Source organism: Moschus berezovskii, chromosome 1 (assembly GCF_049115385.1).
Source record: "Moschus berezovskii isolate FMDL1 chromosome 1, NW_MosBer_1.0, whole genome shotgun sequence".
NCBI classification, from domain to species: Eukaryota; Metazoa; Chordata; class Mammalia; order Artiodactyla; family Moschidae; genus Moschus; species Moschus berezovskii.
The window spans coordinates 97833993-97857059 of NC_142460.1; the positions used below are offsets into that span (position 1 = coordinate 97833993).

Genomic DNA, 23067 nt, shown 5'->3' on the forward strand with positions numbered 1-23067 from the left:
TTCAAAAAACTGAGAGAACAGTAATACCCAAAGTTAAAAAAAAAAAACTGCTCATGGGATAAGTAGGTATGGGAAAAATATTCTTACAATCTTGTTCCCATAAAGCAAACTGCAACACTCACAGTTCCACTTTGATAACAATTTGTCAGAATTCTACACAAATTTCCAGTAATCTTGGACTATGTAAATCTCAAAGTATGGACATAAAACAAATGGGTGATCTCAAGATTTATGGAAATTTACTCTGATATGCTGCCATATATTCAATAATTGGTCATGTTTACTGACTAAAAGTGTGTTTTTTGGTAAAGTATCTTAAGATCATGGGTACATTCCTAGAATCAACTCAGTTTTTACACTTACTAGGGGACTGTCTCCCTGGAATACCAGGAGATTTCTCTTATAAGCAGGATTACACTAAAATCAGAGTTCTTCTCCTAGAAATACTCCATACAGAAGAAGGTTAAGGACCCAACAGCAAACTGGAAGAAGTGAGCCTGAGTTTCAAAGTATAGCCAGAAACTTCCTAAACAGGTAATAGGGAGTTGTGTGCAGATTTTAAGAAAGGATTCTATCCATCACTTTGGGTTTCCGTGTGTTGACAGTTCATCAGAGGGGATATTTTACTTTTTTTGCTTTTTGAGGAAGAAATCTGTATTCACCTTAGTGGTATTTAAATTAAATGTGAACTTTTGATCATCCTCTATTCCCAAAGAAAACTGGAAACTCTGTGATTGGAAGAGAGAAGCAAAAATTGAAGTTCAGTAATAAACTCCAATGAGGAGGACGCTGAGGTTTCTTCAACCACACAAAAGGACACAGAGTACATAAAATGGCATCATGATTCTGATTTGGATTTTTAATGTTTAAAAAGTGTTTCAGAAAAGAAAAAAACACCTTTAGAGTTATACAGAGCAGGATTCAAATACTGCATTCTTATTGGCTAAAATATTTTAGACACGTTATTTGATCTCTTTGAGCCTCAGGTTTCTCATCTGCGAAATGAAGATAAATGTTGTGACGACTAAATTAGGTAATGAAGGGCCAAAGAAAATATCTGTCTCTCTGGAAGAGGAAGTTCAATAAATGGAACTTCCAATTATTACTGGTATCATCAGAACTAGGGGCTTCTCTGGTGGCTCATATGGTTAAGAATCTGCCTGCAATTCAGGAGACACAGGTTCGATCCCTGGGTTGGGAAGATCCCCTGGAGAAGGGAATGGCTACCCACTCCAGTATTCCTGCTTGGAGAATTCCATGGACAGATGAGCCTGGTGGGCTACAATCAATGAGGTTGCAGAGAGTCCATCACTACTAAGCAACTAACACTTTTTTATCAGAATTAATGAATTTTTATAATTAGTTATTTTTTCATTAAATATTTCTTTTAGTCAGGTCCCACTAAGTCACTGATTAACACAGATCTATCACTTCCCTTGGAGAAGGCAATGGCACCGCACTCCAGTACTCTTGCCTGGAAAATCCTATGGATGGAGGAGCCTGGCGGGCTGTAGTCCATGGGGTCGCTGAGAGTCAGACACGACTGAGCGACTTCACTTTCACTTTTCACTTTCATGCACTGAAAAAGGAAATGGCAACCCACTCCAGTGTTCTTGCCTGGAGAATCCCAGGGACGGGGGAGCCTGGTGGGCTGCCGTCTATTGGGTTGCACAGAGACACGACTGAAGCGACTTAGCAGCAGCAGCATCACTTCTAATACAGAACCTATAATGGAATAAGCAATCACTACTTTCTCTTATGAATGCATGGAAATATTTCCTGGCTAGGAATTACAGTATAATCAACAGTTGACCACATTTCAATAGCTCTCTCCTACATTATAGGTTTTCTCATGAGGGAGAACACATTTTCCACACATATACATTGTGGGCCCGAGTTAGAAGAAAATCAGAATGCCTAGAATGTTTAATAAGCTCCACCACACCAAACATTTTTCAGTTGAATATTAAGGATTAGAAAGCAAAGAAGAATTCTATGTGAAAGTCATGTAGTTACAGTTTATCAAAATATAAGAATCATCAAAGTATCACCATGAGGTGTGGTGGGGAGAGCAGACTATTGAGTAGAAGGCAATGGCAAGCCACTCCAGTACTTTTGCCTAGAAAATCCCATGGACGGAGGAGCCTGGTAGGCTGCAGTCCATGGGGTCGCTATGAGTCGGACACGACTGGGTGACTTCACTTTCACTTTTCACTTTCATGCATTGGTGAAGGAAATGGCAACCCACTCCAGTGTTCGTGCCTGGAGAATCCCAGGGACGGGAGAGCCTGGTGGGCTGCCGTCTATGGGGTCACACAGGGTCAGACACGACTGAAGCTACTCAGCAGCAGCAGCAGAGCCAGTCAAAATCTAAACAACATATTAACATGTAGATTTAAAATACTGCAAGCCTAAAACTAGATAAATTTGCCTAATTTCTGTTCCTTGAATTGTAAAAGCTTTCTGCCAAATCCACATGGCATTTTGTTATCTTACTATACAAAAATTTAGTAAGATACCAAAACGCTATATGCATTTAGATATCTCTTTCCTGGCTTGAAGTACAAAAAGCCCAGTTCCTCATTCCAGATACCAGTCAGAACTTTCCAAACCTCAATGTCCTGACCTATTAAGAAACGGTTCAAATTATTTTTAATAATTCCTCCAACTTAGACAGAGAGTAGTATGAAGTGTAGTTGATTCAGTGTAAGTGATATACATTTGTCTCTAGTATATAAGCACATCATCTAAAACCATGATAAGCACAGCCTACATAGACTATCCATACAGGAAGACTGTTACACTTTCTTCTATCCCAGATGTTTTCTTCACTGTTGCTGATGGTTTTCTTATTTCTGCCATACAAAAGGGCAAACATCTGCTTTTACTTATTTATACAGTGGGCTTCCCTGGTGGCTCAGTCCGTTAAGAATCTGTGTGCAATGCAGGAGACTGCCTGCAATGCAGGAGACCCAGGTTCGACCCCTGGGTCAGGAAGATCCCCTGGAAACGGAAATGGCAACCCACTCCAGTATTCTTGCCTGGGAAATTTCATGAACAGAGGAGCCTGGCAGGCTACAATATATGGGATCACAAGAGTCGGACAAGAACGACTGACTAAACCACCACCAACCACAGTAGTTTTGAAAGTGGAAGTGTTAGTTGCTCAGTCATGTCTTACTCTCTGCAACCCTATGAACTGTAGCCCACCAGGTTCCTCTGTCCATGAAATTCTCCAGGCAAGAATACTGGAGTGGGCTGCCATTCCGTTTTCTGGGGATCTTTCCCACCCAGGGATCGAACCCACGTCGCGCGCATTGCAGGTAGATTCTTTACTGTCTGAGGTACCAGTAACAACCAATAAATCTTAAAATAATCTTTTGTTCACTCTAGTGCCACATAAAAAGACAGACTTATCCTGTCTAAACTAGCGGTTCTCACAGGACCTTCAATTTCATGATAAAACGAGACCACGTTAACATTCACTTACTGTCCAGTGAACTCAACTGTGGACTGTGCAATTTACTAAAAGATTAACCTGGGGCCTGATGATTAGAGCACAGCCTGGGAAAGCGAGTACCTTCCATACTCAGAAATCTTGAAGATCACCAAATTTAAGTTCAACTAGAATGGGTTCTAGATGCCTTGGATTTATTTCTCTATGTGTTGTTACTGAAATTGGCTTCAATACAGTATATTTGGTTATCCTACAGCATATTTGGTTATCATATAATTCCCCTGCAGAGGAAGTGAAAGAAAATCAGAGGCAGTCTGCATCAGCGAACAGGAAGACAAGCTATCCAAATACCTTTTCTGCTCTAGAGCATTCACTTGTTTCATTTGTTTTTTAAGGATTCAAAGTAATTTTGATGATTTTAAAATACCATTATAATATCTACTTACCAATATAAATTGGTTTTGTAGCACAGCATGTTTTTAAAAGGGTTAACTTCTAATACATCAGAATGAAGCTGAAACAGACTAAACTGTATGTCCTAATTGACAAAACCATCCTCAAATAAGTATGAATTAAACATATCCACCCCCAAAGCAGGAAACTCTTGAGCTCTTTTGCTCGTGCCTTCCTACTATCTCTTGATCTCATAAACCATACCAAGTTTACAATTTGTACATTCATCTTCTTAGTTTCTAACTCATAACTTTTACATTCTTCACAATCACCTCCATAATCAAGAACTTAAAAACACATGTTACGTGGAACCTGTTCTGTTAAAACTTTGACCCCTCTTCATAAGCATAAATCTAAAGAAGAAAATAGTAAACATAAAAATTCTGAATAGAATCCAATGCCGTCTAAGAAACCAACTGGATCCTTTAGTAACAGCAACAAAATGATACCATATCACAATCCTGGAAAATTTACACACAGTAATATGGTCATACATAACTAAAATCAACCCATAAACAGGTAAGATCATTGTTTCCAAAGGAACCTACTATGTGTTTAGGCCTTAACCTTAACACCAATCAGACTCCAACAGAAACCTGAGAGATGGGGAAATTTCATTCAACTAAAAGTGAAAGTGACTGCTTCTAATCCTCTATTCCAGTCCCACTGTATTCATGCAAATGATCATAGCTCTTATTCTAGTGTCATTAGTGTAGTTAGCTCAGGTCAGTCGGCCTGTCAGATAGTCTGACAAATTTTCTGGAGTATCTCCTATGAATAAGGATCCCCCAAAAGTACTGAGATTAGTCTGCTACCAGTCTTGTCTTGACAGAGAGCTAGCAGACCAATACAGTGGGTGAGACATGTGGCCTAAGGAAGTTAAGTACCTCAAAAGTAGTTTAAGGAGACACACAGGAAAGAAGCAAGGTAGATGTAATAGAGAATCAGCATTTGAGCTGGGCCTGAGGAGGTGATAAGAGGATGAGCGGAGAGAAACAGGCTATATTTGGATAGTATAGAAGGAAATAGCATGTAAAGGATTAGGGCTCAAAGAACAATGATCTAGAAAAAAAGAGAAGTGGGAGTATTACAGGGTAACTTGAACAGTAATATCACCGAGACGGAATACGTAACATTGCATTTTGCAAAAACTTTCATATCCATTTCTTCAATTAACTCTCATGAAAAATCCATGTATTAGACATAATAAATGTTATTTCCAATAAACAGATCAGGAAACTGAAGAAAGACGTTGAGTGTTTTCTCTGAGTTCTTACATCAAATGAGTAGTAATGAGGAGATCTGAAAACAAGTCTTACAAGCCTAGGTTCAAAATACTTCTCTTTCCAAAGAAGTTGGTTTGCTTAAACTAAATTTTACACAAGCTTGACTTCAACCTGGACAAATTATTTAATGTATCAGTAAACTAGAGCAAATAATGCAGAATAATTCTAGGAGGAGCTCAATTATTGAAAAGATACATAAGCAGAAGCGTACAGAGTAGAATGGTAGCTTCCTACTCCAATTAAAATGAAGAGAATGATAGTTGTGTTACATACTGACAAGTAAGTAGATTTCAGAAATGTGTGTATTTCTTACCTCTCCTTAGTTGCACAAATCTTTTCAACACCCATTCCCCACTTTCAGGGGGTATATATGGGGAGAACAGATAAATAGGAAACAAAAATAAAACTAACTAAAAGCAGAATTTTGGGAAACTCATTTATGAACAGCTTAATGAAACTTTAATCCTACTACCTTCTATAGAACAGATTTCATGTTTCATTTAGTATCAATTATGAAATAGAAAACACATTAAGAATCTCAAGACAGGTATTCTTTATGCTGTAAGTGTCAATGAAAACTTTATATATCCAGACAGGGTTTTTTAACAAGGACCTCACTTAATCATCATATCCAACTGCCTGTGGTATTTCAGCAGTCTCTTATATATCTATTCTGCTACAATTATTAAAATTGCCATTTTTACTCACAAAGTGTCTGGGTTTGTCCTATAAATGATTTGGCAGCGCTACTTTTAAACCTCAACAGGTGTCCCAGTTTGGGGAGCTTGAGTGCCACTGCAACCAAGTTCCTGGAATTTGGGGATACTGAAAGCACGTTAAAGTGGAGTCTTATTGATAAGAGCTCCCTAACTAATGACTTTCTAAACCTCCAGTTTCTCCCCTCCAACACACACAACGCACATAGCTGAAATAATCTTTCAAAGATCAGCTCTTTGGAGTTTTCATGGGGAAACTACAGGAGAAAAGAAAAAAAGAAAGACTTCATGGGTAAGCAAAAGTCCAATTTAAATAAAATAATGAGGTCTGACCATGGAAAACTGGGAAAACAACAGAAGCAGATATGGTAAGTTAGAATCCGGCAATCACGAACAGGCTAAGGAACGTTTGTAAAGGCAGACACTGAGAGTGCAAAATCCTTTCTAAAACAGACACTGGCAGATGTCAGGCCAAACTGAACATGTGCAGATGGGAGGATATGAATCTTAATCGAGTCCCTACTTTGTCCTCCTCTACTTCTGGTTTCCCATCTAGACAATAAAAAAAAATTCTGAATGTTTTTGCCAACCCTAACATTCTGAATTTTGCAGAATTTCATAATATGAAATAAAAAGCCAATATTTTAAACTATTTAATGGGAAGTGCTATGCAAAAATTAGTGAGTATAATACTTAAAGTAAACCACAGACTCTCTATATAGTCAACAGACAAAAAAAAAAAAAAAAAACATTGTTCTTGATGGGGAGGCAGAGAAAGGGGAAAGATATCCTTGTAAGTCATCCCTGCTTTTACTAAATGCCATTAAAAGTCCTTGAGTAATGTTAACGGAAAGTGACTCAGTCTTTATGAGTCATTGGAAAAATAAAGGCCAAAAAGTCCAGGGGAGACTCCCCTGATTTTGCCCATTGAGAAGCTGTATCAGGATTAGAAATGCTCATCACACATTGAGCCTTCAAAGTTTCGTGGTAAATTAACCTAGGTACTTCTGATGCAACTTTCCAAGAGACAAAGTGACACTTCATTCATGCAAAATGTTGGTTTGCATGTTTTGAAGAGTCAGTAATAAGTAATAAACTAAGAATCATAAGCAAACTTTACAAAATTGAACTTGTTTACTCACGCACTTCACTCAAGAAAGCCCCACTGGCCCTTACTCAGAACTGGCAAATGGATTATCCTTACTTTACATAAGGTTTCTACTTTGATAATCAATTTTGAAGTACCTAGACATTTTTAAAGAAGCACATGTTCTTTAAAAAATAAAAATCAGATGTAAGTCTATATTTTTAAAAGTCACTACAAAAATAATACATGCTGTCACATGGGTTCAACCAATAATAGTCTCCAACAGTGCACCATTATATCAAAAAAAAGTTTTGATAACTGATGTTTATAGTGATTAATTAAGCATCAAAAAAGTATCAATTAGGGAAGTTTTTAAAAGGTTTCATTGAAATGGTCCAAGAGAAATTATCTTTTCTCCACAGAGTAACAGACAGTAAACAATGTAAGCTTTTCTGACCACAGTCTCTGCTGGAACTACTCACTTGTTTCAGCCTTTACAGCACAAAAGCAGCCACAGAAAATACGTAGACAAATGAGCAAAGTTATGACCCAATAAAACTTCAGACACAGAAATTTGAATTTCATATCATTTTTACCTGTCACAAAACATTCTTCTTCCTCTTTTTCTTCAGTCATTTAAAAATGTAAAGGCTATATTCAGCTCCACTGTATAAAAACAAGCAGTGGGTAGCTGGACTGGCCCACTGCCATAGTTTGCAAACGTCTATCCTAGAGGAACAAATTTCAATTACTAAAAGGAAAAAAATGCTGCCATTCTTTAACCCTGATAAAGGTAATGAGTTGCTACTGAAAAAACAAAAAATTAAAGTAGGGTAGGATGCATCACGGAGAAGGCAATGGCAAGCCACTCCAGTACTCTTGCCTAGAAAATCCCATGGATGGAGGAGCCTGGTAGGCTGCGGTCCATGGGGTCGCTAAGGGTCGGACATGACTGAGCAACTTCGCTTTCACTTTTCACTTTCCACTTTCACACATTGGAGAAGGAAATGGCAACCCACTCCAGTGTTCTTGCCTGGAGAATCCCAGGGACAGGGGAGCCTGGTGGGCTTCTGTCTATGGGGTCACACAGAGTCGGACACGACTGAAGTGACTTAGCAGCAGCAGCAGCAGCAGGATGTATCACTGCATTACGGTGGCCACAGTATTTTTAGTCAGTATATTCCAAATGTCCACTGTAAGCCCAATGTATAATCTGGGTATAGAAGACTACAGTTTCCTGGGACCATCTCCAAGAGATTCAGCTGGTATCAAGCAGAGCAGGAACCTGCTCACAGCAAGCTCCTAACACTGCACCAAGGTTCAAAGACCACTGATATTTACAAAATATTACCTGAAAAGAGAGCTGAATTCAAATACATAAAGAGTTCTCAAAGCTCAATAACAAGAAAACAGTCTGATGTTTTTTTAAAGGCAAACTTTAGAACACACACTTCAACAAATGATGTAAGAATAGGAAATAAGCACAAGAAGAGTCTCCAATCATTAGTCATTACAGAAATGCAAATTAAAGCCACATGAGGTAATATTACACTGTTAAAATTTAGACCACAGCTACAAAACAAGAGCCAGAATTTAAATCCTTATGAAAATCACTAAAAAATTGTTTAAATATACCTTGACAATGTAAAGTACAGACAAGGATGCAGAGCAATTGGAGCTCACATACACTGCCTGCAGGAATGCAAAATGGTACAGCTACTTTGAAAAACAGTTTGGTAGTTTCTTATAAAGCTAAACATATATTCACCATACAACCCAGTAATCCTATCCCAGGTTCTAACCCAGGACTTCCCTGGTAGCTCAGCTGGAAAAGAATCCGCCTGCAATGCAAGAGATCCAAGTTTGTTTCCTGGGTTAGGAAGACCCCCTGGAGAAGGGATAGAGTACCCACTCCAGTGTTCTTGGGCTTCTCTGGTGCCTCAGTAGGTAGAGAATCAGTCTGCAATGCGGGAGGCCTAGGTTCAGTCCCTGGATTGGCAAGATCCCCTGGAGAAAGGCATGGCAATCAACTCCAGTATTCTTGCCTGGAGAATCCCCATGGACAGACGAACCTGGCGGGCTGCAGTCCAAGGGGTCACAAGGAGTCTTACATGACTGAGCAACTAAGCACAGGTGCTAACCCAAGGGAAGTGAAAACACATTCACTCAAAAAAAAAAAAAAAGTATGCAAATGTTTATAGAGGCTATTTATAACCACCAAAAGTAAAAACACCTCAGTATTCATCAACTAGTGAATGGATAAGCATATGTGGTACAGCCATTCACTAGAATTCAGCAATGAAAAGGAACAAAATTACTGATATACACATGGTATCAGATATATTATGCTAAGTGAAAGAAGTCAAACACAAAGAGCTATTTATTGCGTGATCCCATTTATATGTCATTTTTGTAAAGGCAAAAGTATAGGGCCAGAAAACAAATCAGCAGTTGGTTGGGGTAGGGAGGAAGGGGTAGAACAATTTGGGGGTTATGCAACTGTTCTATATCTTGACTGCTGTGGTGGTTACAAGACCAAACATGTGTCAAACTCAGAACTGCACATTAAGAAGAATTTTTACTGTACATGAATTATACATCAGTGAACCTGGCTAAAAAGAAAAAAACACTGATATATAAGCAAGACTGGTTTTACATTGGCTCTGGTTTATTAGAAAGTTTTCAGTGCTTTTATGTCAGTGTATGGTTACCAATATCACATGAAGACCTACATATCTTAATGTGTGCGTTTGTTTTATTGAAATAATGACATACTAAAAAAAAAAAACACTTCTTTTGAGTATGCGTGTTTGTGGTGTCCTTTTAAAAATAATCAGTCAGTCAGTTCAGTCCCTCAGTCGTGTCCAACTCTTTGAGACCCCATCGACTGCAGCACGCCAGGCTTCCCTGCCCGTGACCAACTCCAGGAGCTTACTCAAACTCATGTCCATCAAGTTGGTGATGCCATCCAACCATCTCATCCTCTGTCATCCCCTTTCCCTCCCGCCTTCAATCTTTCCCACCATTAGGGTCTTTTCCAATGAGTCAGTTCTTCACATCAGGTGGCCAAAGAATTGGAGCTTCAGCTTCAACATCAGTCCTTCCAATGAATATTCGGGACTGATTTCCTTTAGGACGGTCTGGGTGGATCTCCTTGCAGTCCAAGGGACTCTCAAGAGTATTCTCCAACACCACGGTTCAGAAGCATCAATACTTCAGCACTCAGCTTTCTTTAGAGTCCAACTCTCACATCCATACATGACCACTGGAAAAACCATAGCTTTGACTATATGAACGTTTGTTGGGAAAGTAATGCCGCTGCTTTTTAATATGTTGTCTAGGTCGCTCATAACTTTTCTTCTAAGGAGCAAGCATCTTTTAATTTCATGGCTGCAGTCACCATCTGTAGTGATTTTGGAGCCCAAAAAAATAAACTCTTTCCCCATCTATTTGCCATGAAATGAAGGGACCAGATGTCATGATCTTAGCTTTCTGAATGTCGAGTTTTAAGCCTACTTTTTCACTCTTTTCTTTCACTTTCATCAAGAGGTTCTTTACTTCTTCTTTGCTTTCTGCCATCAGGGTGGTGTCATCTACATATCTGACGTTTTTGATATTTCTCCTGGCAATCTTGATTCAGCCTGTGCTTCATCCAGCCCAGCATTTCTCATGATGTACTCTGCATATAAGTTAAATAAGCAGGGTGACAATAAACAGCCTTGACATACTTCTTTTTCTGTTCGGAACCAGTCTGTTGTTCCATGTCCAGTTCTAACTGCTGCTTCTTGACCTGCATACAGATTTCTCAGGAGGCAGGTCAGGTGGTCTGGTAGTCTCATCTCTTTCAGAATTGTCCACAGTTTATTGTGATCCACACAGTCAAAGGCTTTGGCGTAGTCAAGAAACCAGATGATTTTCTGGAAATCTTGCTTTTTCGATGATCCAACGGATATTGGCAATTTGCTCTCTGGTTCCTCTGCCTTTTCTGAATCCAGCTTGAATATCTGGAAGTTCACGGTTCACATACTGTTAAAGCCTGGCTTGGAGAATTTTGAGCCTTACTTTGCTAGCGTGTGAGATGAGTGCAATTGTGCAGTAGTTTGAGCATTCTTTGGCATTGCCTTTCTTGGGGATTAGAATGAAAAACTGACCTTTTCCAGTCCTGTGGCCACTGCTGAATTTCCCAAATTGGCTGGCATACTGAGTGCCGCACTTTCAGAGCATCATCTTGACTTCGTGTTCCAGGATGTCTGGCTCTAGGTGAGTGATCACACCATCGTGGTTATCTGGGTCATGAAGATCTGTTTTGTACAGTTCTTCTGTGTATTCTTGCCACCTCTTCTTAATATCTTCTGCTTCTGTTAGGTCCCTAACATTTCTGTCCTTTATTGTGCCCATCTTTGCATGAAATGTTCCCTTGGAATCTCTAATTTTCTTGAAGAGATCTCTAGTTTTTCCTATTCTATTGTTTTCCTCTATAACTTTACACTGATCACTGAGGAAGGCTTTTTTTTTTTTAATTGGAGACGAATTACTTTACATTATTGTATTGGTTTTGCCATACACTGACATGAATCTGCCCCGGGTGTACATGTGTTCCCTTTCTTGAACCCCCCTCCCACCTCCCTCCCCATCCCATCCCTCTGGTTCATCCCAGTACACCAGCCCCAGCATCCTTCTTATCTCTCCTTGCTAATCTTTGGAACTCTGCATTCAAATAGGTATATCTTTCCTTTTCTCCTTTTCCTTTCACATCTTTCTCAGCTATTTGTAAGACCTCCTCAGACAACCATTTTGCCTTTTTGCATTTTTTTGTTGGGGATGGTCTTGATCACTGCCTCTAGTTCTTCAGGCACTCTATCAGATCTCATCCCTTGAATCTATTTGTAATTTCCACTGTATAATCATAAGGGATTTGATTTAGGTCATACCTGAATAGTCTAGTGGTTTTTCCCTGCTGCTGCTGCTGCTAAGTCACTTCAGTCGTGTCCGACTCTGTGCGACCCCATAGACGGAAGCCCACCAGGCTCCCCCGTCCCTGAGATTCTCCAGGCAAGTTCCCTACTTTCTTCAATTTAAGTCTGATAATAAGTTGGCAATAAGGAGTTCATGATCTGAGCCACACTCAGCTCCCAGTCTTGTTTTTGCTGACTGTACAGAGCTTCTCCCTGTTTGGCTGCAAAGAACATAATCAATGCGTTGGCCAAAAAGTTCATTCAGGTTTTCTGTACCAGCTCACTGAAAAACTCTTCTGTTTTGGCCAACACAATAGTACCTAGGCTTTCCTGGTAGCTCAATCTGTGAAGAATCTGCCTGCAATGCAGGAGACCTGGGTTCAATCCCTCGATTGGAAAGATCCCCTGGAGAAGGGCAGGACAACCCACCCCAGTATTCTTGCCTGGAGAATCCCCATGGACAGATGAGTCTGGTGGGCTACCCTCCATGGGGTCACAAAAAGTCGGACACAATTGAGCAACTAAGTACAGCACACAAACAGCACAACAGTATCTAGAAATTCTTGTACTGATTTCTAAATTCAAACATCTGGGAATAAACAGTCTATATAACCCCAAGGTATATAAGACCAATTATCCTTTGTAGTTCTTATTTAGGATCTGGGGCACCCTAATTTTACAGTTTTGAAGCACAGGATCCTTTTAAATAGGTCATCAGCTAAAAGCATTAATCCAACAATCCTTCCAGTGGCTACATCTGAAATTGCAAACATAGCTGTGATAAGGTTTATTTTTTCCCCCTATAGTTCAGGATTGCTGCTGCTGCTGCTGCTAAGTCGCTTCAATCGTGTCCGACTCTGTGCGACTCCATAGATGGCAGCCCACCAGGCTCCCCCGTCCCTGGGATTCTCTAGGCAAGAACACTGGAGTGGGTTGCCATTTCCTTCTCCAATGCATGAAAGTGAAAAGTGAAAGTGAAGTCGCTCAGTTGTTTCTGACTCTTAGTGACCCCATGGACTGCAGCCTACCAGGCTCCTCCATCCATGGGATTTTCCAGGCAAGAGTACTGGAGTGGGTTGCCATTGCCTACTCCAAAAGTTCAGGGTAGTTAATTGTAAAATACACTTCTTTACTTAAAAAACTGGGATTTCGAGAAAACTTTACTACAGTTTTGTGGTATCACACTGATTTTTGTTACTGAGGCAAAAAATTTACTTATCTCAATGAAAACTCTACATCTCTGAAGAGAACTGAGGAAAGATCATGGCCCACAGCTTTATTTCCACAATATGTTTAATCGTCTTAAAATATCCAAGCCTCTAAACACAGCCCCTTCAGGCTGAGTGGACCAGAGAGGAACTGCATCTTCTATGCAGGAAAAACCACTGAGGCAGGAATATGACCTCCTGTAGCTCATGCAGCAATTCACTTGCTGAATCAAAACAAAAACCTAAGAAAAAAAAAGCTTTTAATTAAAAAATAAAACCTAGGTCAACTTTTTAACATTCATATCAAATATTATCCCTAAAACAACTTGAGAAAAAGCTCTGAAACTGTTTTGCCACTCATTACTTGTATACCATTGTTTTTCTCCGGTGGATCTAGCAGTAAAGAATCCGCCGGCCAATTCAGGAGACTCAAGAGATGCAGGTTCGATTCCTGGCTCAGGAAGATTTCCTGAAGAAGAAAATGGCAACACACTCCAGTACTCTTGCCTGGGAGATTCCATGGACAGGGAGCCTGGCAGGCTACAGTCTGTGGGGCCGCAAAGAGCAGGATACAACTGAGTGACTGAGCGCACACACACACATTAAAGAAATACATCAGGAGTGAGTCTTTTTTATCTTCAGAATAACTGAAAAAAGAGAGAAGAACACAGAGAGGGAACAAAAGAAGAGAGACGAAGGTAGGAGATGGGAAAGGAAGGGGAAGGTGGAAAAGCAGAGAGGAGGGAAGACTGAGATGTGGAATATTCAATTCTAAACTTTTCTAAATTTAGGCCCCATGTGGCAATTTTTAGATATGTTAAGTCTAGGGGGTTTACTACAACTTACTTCCCCATCCTGGCTCTCAGATTTTCATCTGGAAAATCTGGTGAAGCAGTGGTTTCTAATAGTTTCCCACAAGGGAGAAGTTGTCCTTTATGTACTTGTCAGTTTAAAATAAAAAAAAAAAAAAAGGCATTTCTTGAATTATTAAAATAATCTTTATTTTACAAATAGCAGCTATTTCAGTTTTTAAAAATCACTGGTACTACATACCTGCATATAGCAATGTGAGAGGCATTCTGAGGAATTTCAAGAGTTCTTTACAACAACTTCTTGAACTCTATTGGACTGCCTTTCCAGCATAGTGAAGATCACACCATACACCACAGGACACTTTTTAGTGTGAAACTACTCTCCCACAACAGGTAACACACATAAATTTCTAAAAAATATGTACCTAAGGTTCTTTTCAGCTTCCAAATTATATGATACTGCTTGTCAGACTTTTTGGGCTCCAAAATCACTGCAGATGCTGATTGCAGCCAGGAAATTAAAAGACGCTTACTCCTTGGAAGGAAAGTTATGACCAACCTAGGTAGTATATTAAAAAGCAGAGACATTACTTTGCCAACAAAGGTCCGTCTAGTCAAGGCTATGGTTTTTCCCGTGGTCATGTATGGATGTGAAAGTTGGACTGTGAAGAAAGCTGATCGCCGAAGAATTGATGCTTTTCAACTGTGGTGCTGGAGAAGACTCCTGAGAGTCCCTTGGACTGCAAGGAGATCCAACCAGTCCATTCTAAAGGAGATCAATCCTGGGTGTTCATTGGAAGGACTGATGCTAAAGCTGAAACTCCAATACTTGGGCCACCTCATGCGACGAGTTGACTCACTGGAAAAGACTCTGATGTTGGGAGGGATTGGGGGCGGGAGGAGAAGGGGACGATAGAAAATGAGATGGCTGGATGGCATCACTGCCTCTGTGGACATGAGTTTGAGTGAACTCCGGGAGTTGGTGATGGACAGGGAGGCCTGGTGTGCTGTGATTCATGGGGTTGCAGAGAGTCGGACACGACTGAACTGAACTGAACTGAAGGTTCTTTTCAGCTTCCAAATTATATGATACTGCTTTGTATTTTACCTCAGGGGGAAAAAAAATTAAACCCATTACTCAAAATAAAATTCAAACCACCAAATAGCATTTTAAAAAATGTTTTTACTAAAATTTTATCCTTAATAATGATTACCTTCAAAGACAGAAGTAAGAGCATGCAATGACTTTTTTTTTTTACTTTCTATGTTTTCCATAACTTTGTATAGATTCCATTTATAAGACATATATATGAAAAAAAACTAGAAAAAATACATAAAACATTTTCATAAATATAATAGTGGCACTAAGATACATGATGTCAAACTTAAAAGGCATTATCTCTGCCCTCTAAGAGCTTATGCTCTGTGAAGGAACATTAAATTATGCCAGAGATAGGATTTCTAAAACTAACAGAGAGCATCTAGTAGTCATGATTTACTCATTCATACATTCATACATTCGCTGAATTTTTGCCAGCTATGTGAAAGATCTGAAACCAGAACGAGGTAAAGAAAAACAAGACACATACCTAAGTCAAGATTCAGCAGTGGTCTCATTAAAAAACAATAACCACCCCCTACCCCCCCAAAAAACCTATGGAATTTTGAAGAAACTGAGTTTGTCCAAGAGCCAGAAAATGGACCTCTTAGAGACCTACATCACATTATGTCTTGTGGGCATGCCACATGCTTTAGATCTCTGGGACTACTTGATTAAGTTGCTGTATCAGACATAATTTTGTATCTTTCTGCTTAAAGTTCTGGACTTAGTCATTAATTTAATTTACCCTCATCTTGCCACTATGGTGCTCTGGACCTAAAATGAATCAGTGCTTTCTAGGCATATTTCTGAAAATGCATTAACTTTGATCTTTAAAAAAAAAGGATTTGCTCTCAGAATAGCTAGCTACCTTCATTTCAAGAAATGTCTCTACCACAAGTGCACAGGTGCTCATCAGAGGCTAAAGTGAGTAAACTAACTTTGGAGATGCTGGAACTTCCCATTTGAAGGACAGTAAAATACTTAATACATAATAAATTCCCTTACTGCTGAGAGGAAAGAAGAAAGAAGGTTGGCGTGGTAGATGAGAGGACTGTAGACTGTATATTACATGCTCAATGTTTAAAAGTGGGAAAACACTAATGACTAAAAAACTGCAAAGGAATTAATAAACTTTAAAGAGTCTAGAAATGGCTTTGATACACAGTCTACATCTCTCAGAGCAAAATCTTAAGATAATGTGAAAACTTTGCTAAATATGGGAAAGAGCAAGATTAGCAGTGAGTAATATGGGCGGAGAAGGCAATGGCAAGCCACTCCAGTACTCTTGCCTAGAAAATCGCGTGGACAGAGGAGCCTGCTGGGCTGCAGTCCATGGGGTTGCTACTAGTCGGACACGACTGAGTGACTTCACTTTCACTTTCACACATTGGAGAAGGAAATGGCAACCCACTCCAGTGTTCTTGCCTGGAGAATCCCAGAGACAGCAGAGCCTGGTCGGCTGCCGTCTATGGGGTCGCACAGAGTCGGACACGACTGAAGCGACGCAGCAGCAGCAGCAGCAGAGCTATGGGAGCAGCTTCCCCAGCATCTCTGCAGTAAAGAATCTGTTTGCCAAAGCAGGAGACACAGGAGACATGGGGCAGGAAGATCCCCTGGATGATGAAATGGCAATCCATTCCAATATTCTTGCCTGGAAAATCCCATGAACAGAGGAGTCTAGTAGGCTACAGTCCTTGGGGGTCACAAAGAGTCGGACACACAGAGATGGGAATCAGACTGGAGAGAGCAAAAAGTGGGGAGTCTGGATTGTGGTTTCAGAAAGAAAATTCAGTAAAGAGGCTAAAACTGACCAAAAATCTAAATTTGTTAACTAATGAAAGTGCTCTTTTTTTTTAGGGAAAAAAAAGCTTTGATCTAAACTAAAAAAAATTTTGGAATATTGTTGGAACCTTTTTCTATGGGAGAATACTTTTGTCTAGCATTCACAAATTGCATGATGCATTTGAGATATACATCTACTGATATAAAAAAAAGGTTGAGAATTATTTCAAATCTTGTAGCAGAGAACCTCAAATGTTTCCGAAGAAATAAAGCATTATTTCTAAACAATGGCAACAGTATTTCCATTACAAAAAGTATGCAGATGTTCAAAAAAAAAAAAAAACGCTTTTAAACCCAGAAACAATGATGTGTGCTAAAATTCATCTTAGACTTAATTCTTGACTTAATTCTTTTCACTACAAATGAACTCAAACATGTCTCTGTCTCCTATTTTAAGAGAGGTTTCCCAAGGTAAAAATACTGCAGTAGTTATTTTTTCAAAGGTCTGTCCAAATGATGAGTAGCTTTGACCATCTTAAAACTAAGCAAGTGTTAGATTTTAACATAGAAGAAAAAAGTTTTCAAAATATTCCCCTTCCCTAAAGTCAGCTGCTACCATGACCTCAGTTGAGATGTTCACAAAAAAGTCCCAGGGAGCCCGCTCCTTTCCTAAAGAAAAGGGTAGTGGGAAGGGGCAGACATCCACAGCATTGTTCTTCTCAGTCTCTACTGGAATCTGCCCAATGATTCCAAATTGTAATTGTATTTAAAGGTTTACATTAATAAGAGAAGTAGAGAGTTTTTAAAACTGGAGTTTAAAAATCTGTGCCAGAATATTAAGCAAATTATTACTAAACTTCCTTTTCAAACTGAGTTGGAGTTTCAGTATTAAGAACAGTCTTAATGTTTATGTTTTACCCAATCATGGTCACTAACTTTATTTTCTTTAATTAGGGTCCAAAAAAAATCATTAGGGAGCAACCAGACTATAATCAAGAGTTATATTAGAGAAAGATACACTTTATTAGATGTGAATACTTCCCAGAACAAAAACCACACCGCCATTAGGACATTCCTAGTATAGTGTATCATTTCCTTTGATGATCTTTGAACCAGAAAAATCAGATGCTTACAAAAACAATGATCTTCTCAACAATTTCTGACCACCTGTAAATCAATATATGTAATTCTAACTTAATGAACAGCTACATAAATTCCCATGCCACTTTACCGTATTATATAAACTGGACTGCCTCACACCAAGTTGTGCAAAACGAAAACCAATCCAAATGAGTTAAAGTCCAGAGTTTAGCAATGGAAAAATCTTGCATTTATAGATGGAAAGTGTTTGTTGAAACCCTTGAGAAAAAATATACTAGAATAAACCATTCATGTCTTGGTTAGAAACCAAAGGACCTAAGAGTAATATAAATGCATACATTAAAAGAAAGTGAGTTTCAAGTTTGTTTCAGGTGACTAACACGTACAGGGAGCGAGGTAAACTCATAGCACTACATGACTGTGTGCTGTACTTAGTTGTGTCTGACTCTTTGCAACCCCGTGGACTGCAGCCCACGAGGCTCCTCTGTCCACGGGGATTCTCCAGGCAAGAATACTGAAGTGAGTTGCCATGCCCTCCTCCAGGAGATCTTCCCAACTCAGGGATCAAAACCAGGTCTCCCACACTGCAGGCAGATTCTTTACCGACTGAGCCACCAGGGAAGCCCTAGTTTACAAATTGACGTTGTGTCTGAACTCCAATTCTACTCACAACTCCTACTCCTCACACCCCCAAGGAAGCATTATATATATATACAAGGATCACTTTTTCTCTCGAGACATCCAAAACACACACACACAACTTCATACCACAAAGGTTAAGGACAATCTCTAAGACTAGGACTTTCAAAGTGCAAATTTGCCTTTCCCACCACTCAGGCTCCAGACTTGACAGTGCAAAGAAAAAATCATTTACATATGAATGTGAGAACCTTTACCAAAACCAGGATGGGAACTCAAGGGTTGAAAAACACCACCTGCTAAAAAGTCTCCAGCCTAAAAAACTCTAACATCCTTTAGGAACAACAGGACAGGGCCAAATGCATTAAACATTCTACACAAAACCAGCGACTGTCTCCTGGTGTTTGGAACTCTGGGGCCTAAAGCAATCAAGCTTTCATTGGATCCGGGGTTCATCCCTAGCAGCCACAAGACCCTATGAGTCAAATCAGGTTGGCAATGAAACACAGTTCCAAGAAAGCAAAGATCCTTTTCAATTCCACCTTCCCAGGACAACTAAGACCACAAGAGTCAGCTGAAACAAATGACATCCACTACAAAGGCAATCTCTGCAAGCCCGGATAGCACTCTGAGACTTATATGCTTCCCAGGGACAAATAACAGCCTAAGATTACTAAAGATTACGGCGATCCAGCACCCAAGAGCTCAGTTTAAAAAAACAGGTCTAGGATGAAGACAAGAGGCAAGAAGTCAACGGGCTTCTTACTAGAAGTCAAGGCAGACCAGTAGTAATCAAGCTCTTACATCTGAACATCAGTAGAGAAAGCTAGTAAAAATCAAGATCACAATGAGTCCCCTGCTCCCCCTCGCTCACTGCTTTTTGTGAGAAAATGCTTATTTATAGCAGCTTCCCATCTGGCTGCTCGCGCTAGGCACTGACCAGACTAAACTTTTAAACCTGGAAGAAGGTGGGAAAGTCAGCCAGCCAGACGCAGCGCTAGGAAACAGACAGAAGGAGGCAAAGAGTCAAGTTTCAAAACAAAGGTTCCACAAGGAACTGAACGTCAACCACTCCCCACTTCCTAGCCTTCAAGCCAGCTAGGCTGGGCCTGAATTTTTAAGAAGAGAAATAAGTCAGAGGCACCCAGCTCTGGAGCTTTCACTAACGGCACGGTTATTCCGGAGAACCTTTGCACAACCACTTGATGAGAGCGGTGTTGGCCTCTCCCCCCATCTCCCGACGGTGGAGAAAAACTAGGGCTCAGAACTTAGGTGACTTGCCCAAGGTCCCACAGCAGAACCGGAATTCAATTTGTTTCAGGCCAGGGCGGGCCGGCACCCGGTGGGCGCCAAGCGAAGGCCGCGGGGACCGCCGAGCCTAGGAAGGCCCTCCTCCCTCGGGAGGGACCCGGCGCTGGGAGCCGGAGGGGCCCGGCGCGCGCTCCACGGCCCGGCCCCTACCTTCCTTGACTCCCGGCAGCTTGGACTGGTCGATGGTGACTTCAGCCATGTTGGCCTGGGGTCCGGGCTGCACTTCGCCTCCGGCTTCCCGGCCGCCGCCTGCACAGAGCACAGCCCGGCGCGCAGCAGCAGCAGCGCCCGACGCGGCGCAAAGTCCAGCCGGCAGCGCTCGGGCCCGGAGGACGCGGCGGGCCTCCGGGCAAGGGCTGGCGACAAAGGCGGCGGCGGGAGACGGACCCGGGCGCCGCCGCAGCCACCTGCTCCCGCGCCCCCGGCCCTGTTCAATACCAAATACCCGGAGCCCGGAAATGGACCCGGGCCGGCCAGTACGGAGGGAGAGAGGAGACAGAAAGGCGGGCGGGAGGGCCTGGGTGGGGAGGGGGAGGGGAGCGGCAGGTCTGCAACCGCAATTCAAGTGGCTGGCGAGCGCAGATCGGCTCCTGCGGCCGCCTCCCTGCTGTCTCCTTTGTGCCGAGTGACGCGCCCGAGGCTGGGGCCCCCGCCCCCGCGCCCTGCCTCCTTCCCAAGGGAGGGTCGCGTCTGTCGGCGGAGTCCTCGTGTCCTGAAAGCCTCGGCCAAAAGGCCGCACGGGCCCCCCACAACAGTCATTACTGTCGCCGGTGTAGTCCCCATTCTTGGGCTCTTTCCACCGGATGTGTCCTGTGTGCCTGGCTCTCTGGGGCACTCTGTCTCCTGGGATTAGAGGAAAGAAGATGTTTGGGCATTAAAAACTCTCTACTACAATGTACAAAACTAGAGAGCAGCTGATCAGAAGCTAGGCCAGTTAAGAGAATGTTCACAACCAGTTGAGGGAACTGAGTCATTCATTCATCAAAAATGCACGAACGTCTGCCGAGTGCGATGTTAGATACTGTGGGTGATAACGTGCGTCAGACACCTCCCTCTTCTGGCATGTCACACACTGGGCTATAATTATGACATTTTTATTTCCCCGAAATAGCATCTCCTGGCAACAGAATTCTCCCTCCCTTTGGGAAGTCCTCTTCGGGAGGGGCCTCCTCTCCCTAGCTTGTGCAATCAAAGAACCTCTCCACCATCAACAAGCTTCCTCCCTCACCTACATACATTCATCTAAGGATGGGTGTGTGACCAGGACAAGTCAAGCAGAATACTTCTCTGGGGTTACTATATAAAGAAGGACAGATAAGCATTGTTTCTTGTGAGGAGTGTTGACTCTTCTTAATAGACAATGAGGCCAAACTGAAGACAGAAGTAAAGGTAGAGATGAAGAGGGTGTGTCCTGGTGTTACCATAGTAGCAAACCCTGGTCCCTGAGAGTCCCACTGCTCTGAATTCTGGTGTTTACCTCCAGCATCTTCTCAATTTAGGCTAGCACATTTTACTACCTTAAACTAGTAAAAGCTGATATTCTGTCACTCAACAGCTCAAAGAGTAACTGCATGAGAGGCCACATGGAGGAGGGTTTATTTGGACTTGCCAATGACTTAAGACTAGCAAAAAATTAAGAGAGGATTTTCTAAGCCAGAGGGTGGCAAACCCTGGCCCACTGGATTTGAATGGCTGCTTTTTATGTGTTTAAATGATTACATTTAATTGCTTATAGACATACAAGATAATATTTTGAATCTTGCTTCTTTGTACTCAAATTATAAACTATTTTACTATTGGACCATTTTCAGAAAAGGTTCGCCAACCCTATTACTAGGCAGAAAGAACACCCAGTAAAGTAAGCGTATAATAGAAATATTAGAAAGGTAGCTTTGTGGGGATTGTTAAGTTGCCTGCCTTCTATGACTTTTTTTTTAACTTCCCATGGTCATAGAGAATATTTATAATAACAGAATTGTCTGTTTTCCTCCCCCAAATTCATTGTCTTCATTCCTCTGTCATGCTCTGCTCTGGGAGGGTGACATTTATGAAAACATCACCAGGGTCTCCTTGCCCTGTGGCTTCCTTTTGAGTTAGACCAGTGCACAACACTGGCAAAAGATTTTAAAAAAAGGAGGAGGGACATGTCAGGGTGTGTATTACATGCCTTTCCTTTATGCTAGCTAGGCCAAAATTTTGGTCATACTATATCTCTCTGACTGCAATACCTGTCTAGAAGCCTCTTTCCCAGAGTTCCAGCTCCCGTGAGTCTCTCATAATGCCATTTCTTTACAGTGCCCCTTCAGGCCTGGAATGGTAATAGCTTCACACTGTACTGGTTCCCTTAACCATAACCACACCATTGTAAATAATCCCTTAATTATATTCTTTCCAGTTTACCCGTTTTGAGTGTGCCTTCTTTTGCCTAGACTCTGATTAACATAGTTGAGATATGCCAAAGGGTCATTGCTTTGTTTTCCTTAACAACATCTACATTTCGTTTTTTTTTTTTAATGTGATATATTGCCACTTTTATTCAGTTTTAATTTAAATCTTTGGATAGAATTAAACTTTTTTTGCAAGTTTTGTTCATTTTTAAAAAGTGAATTCATTTCTATTATGGTTGTATTTTATATTCGACTAACTTTCTTATATAATCATTATTGCTATAGGTAATTGATTTGTTTTTTTTTTTACTTTGACTTTTTTTTTTTTAATTTATTTTATTGGAGGCAAATTACCTTACATTAATATATTGGTTGGTTTTGCCATACATTGACATGAATCCGCCCCGGGTGTACATGTGTTCAACATCTACATTTCTTATGATCACTGTAAGACCACAAAACATATTCATCTATTCATATGATCTCCACTTTCTATTCTTGCCTGGAAAATCCCATGGACAGAGGAGCCTGGTGGGCTTCAGTCCATGGGGTTTCGAAGAGTCGGACACAACTGAGCGACATCACTTTCACTTTTCACTTTCATGCATTGGAGAAGGAAATGGCAACCCACTCCAGTGTTCTTGCCTGGAGAATCCCAGGGACAGCGGAGCCTGGTGGGCTGCCGTCTATGGGGTCACACAGAGTCGGACATGACTGAAGCGACTCAGCAGCAGCAGCAGCAGCAGCCACTTTCTATCCTCTCGGTCTTCC

The 23067-nt window shown here is 41.1% G+C and overlaps 1 protein-coding gene across 1 annotated transcript in view; it reads right to left on the minus strand.

Moving 5' to 3' along the window:
• The window catches only part of CCDC50 (coiled-coil domain containing 50), an 82679-nt gene extending 62145 nt beyond the window's left edge, over window positions 1-20534 (minus strand). Inside the window, exon 1 of the mRNA XM_055407892.2 lies at window positions 20060-20534. Coding sequence (XP_055263867.2) covers window positions 20060-20108 — 49 coding nt within the window. The 5' untranslated portion in view covers window positions 20109-20534. The remainder of the gene's footprint in view (window positions 1-20059) is intronic.
• Window positions 20535-23067: the final 2533 nt, after the last annotated feature.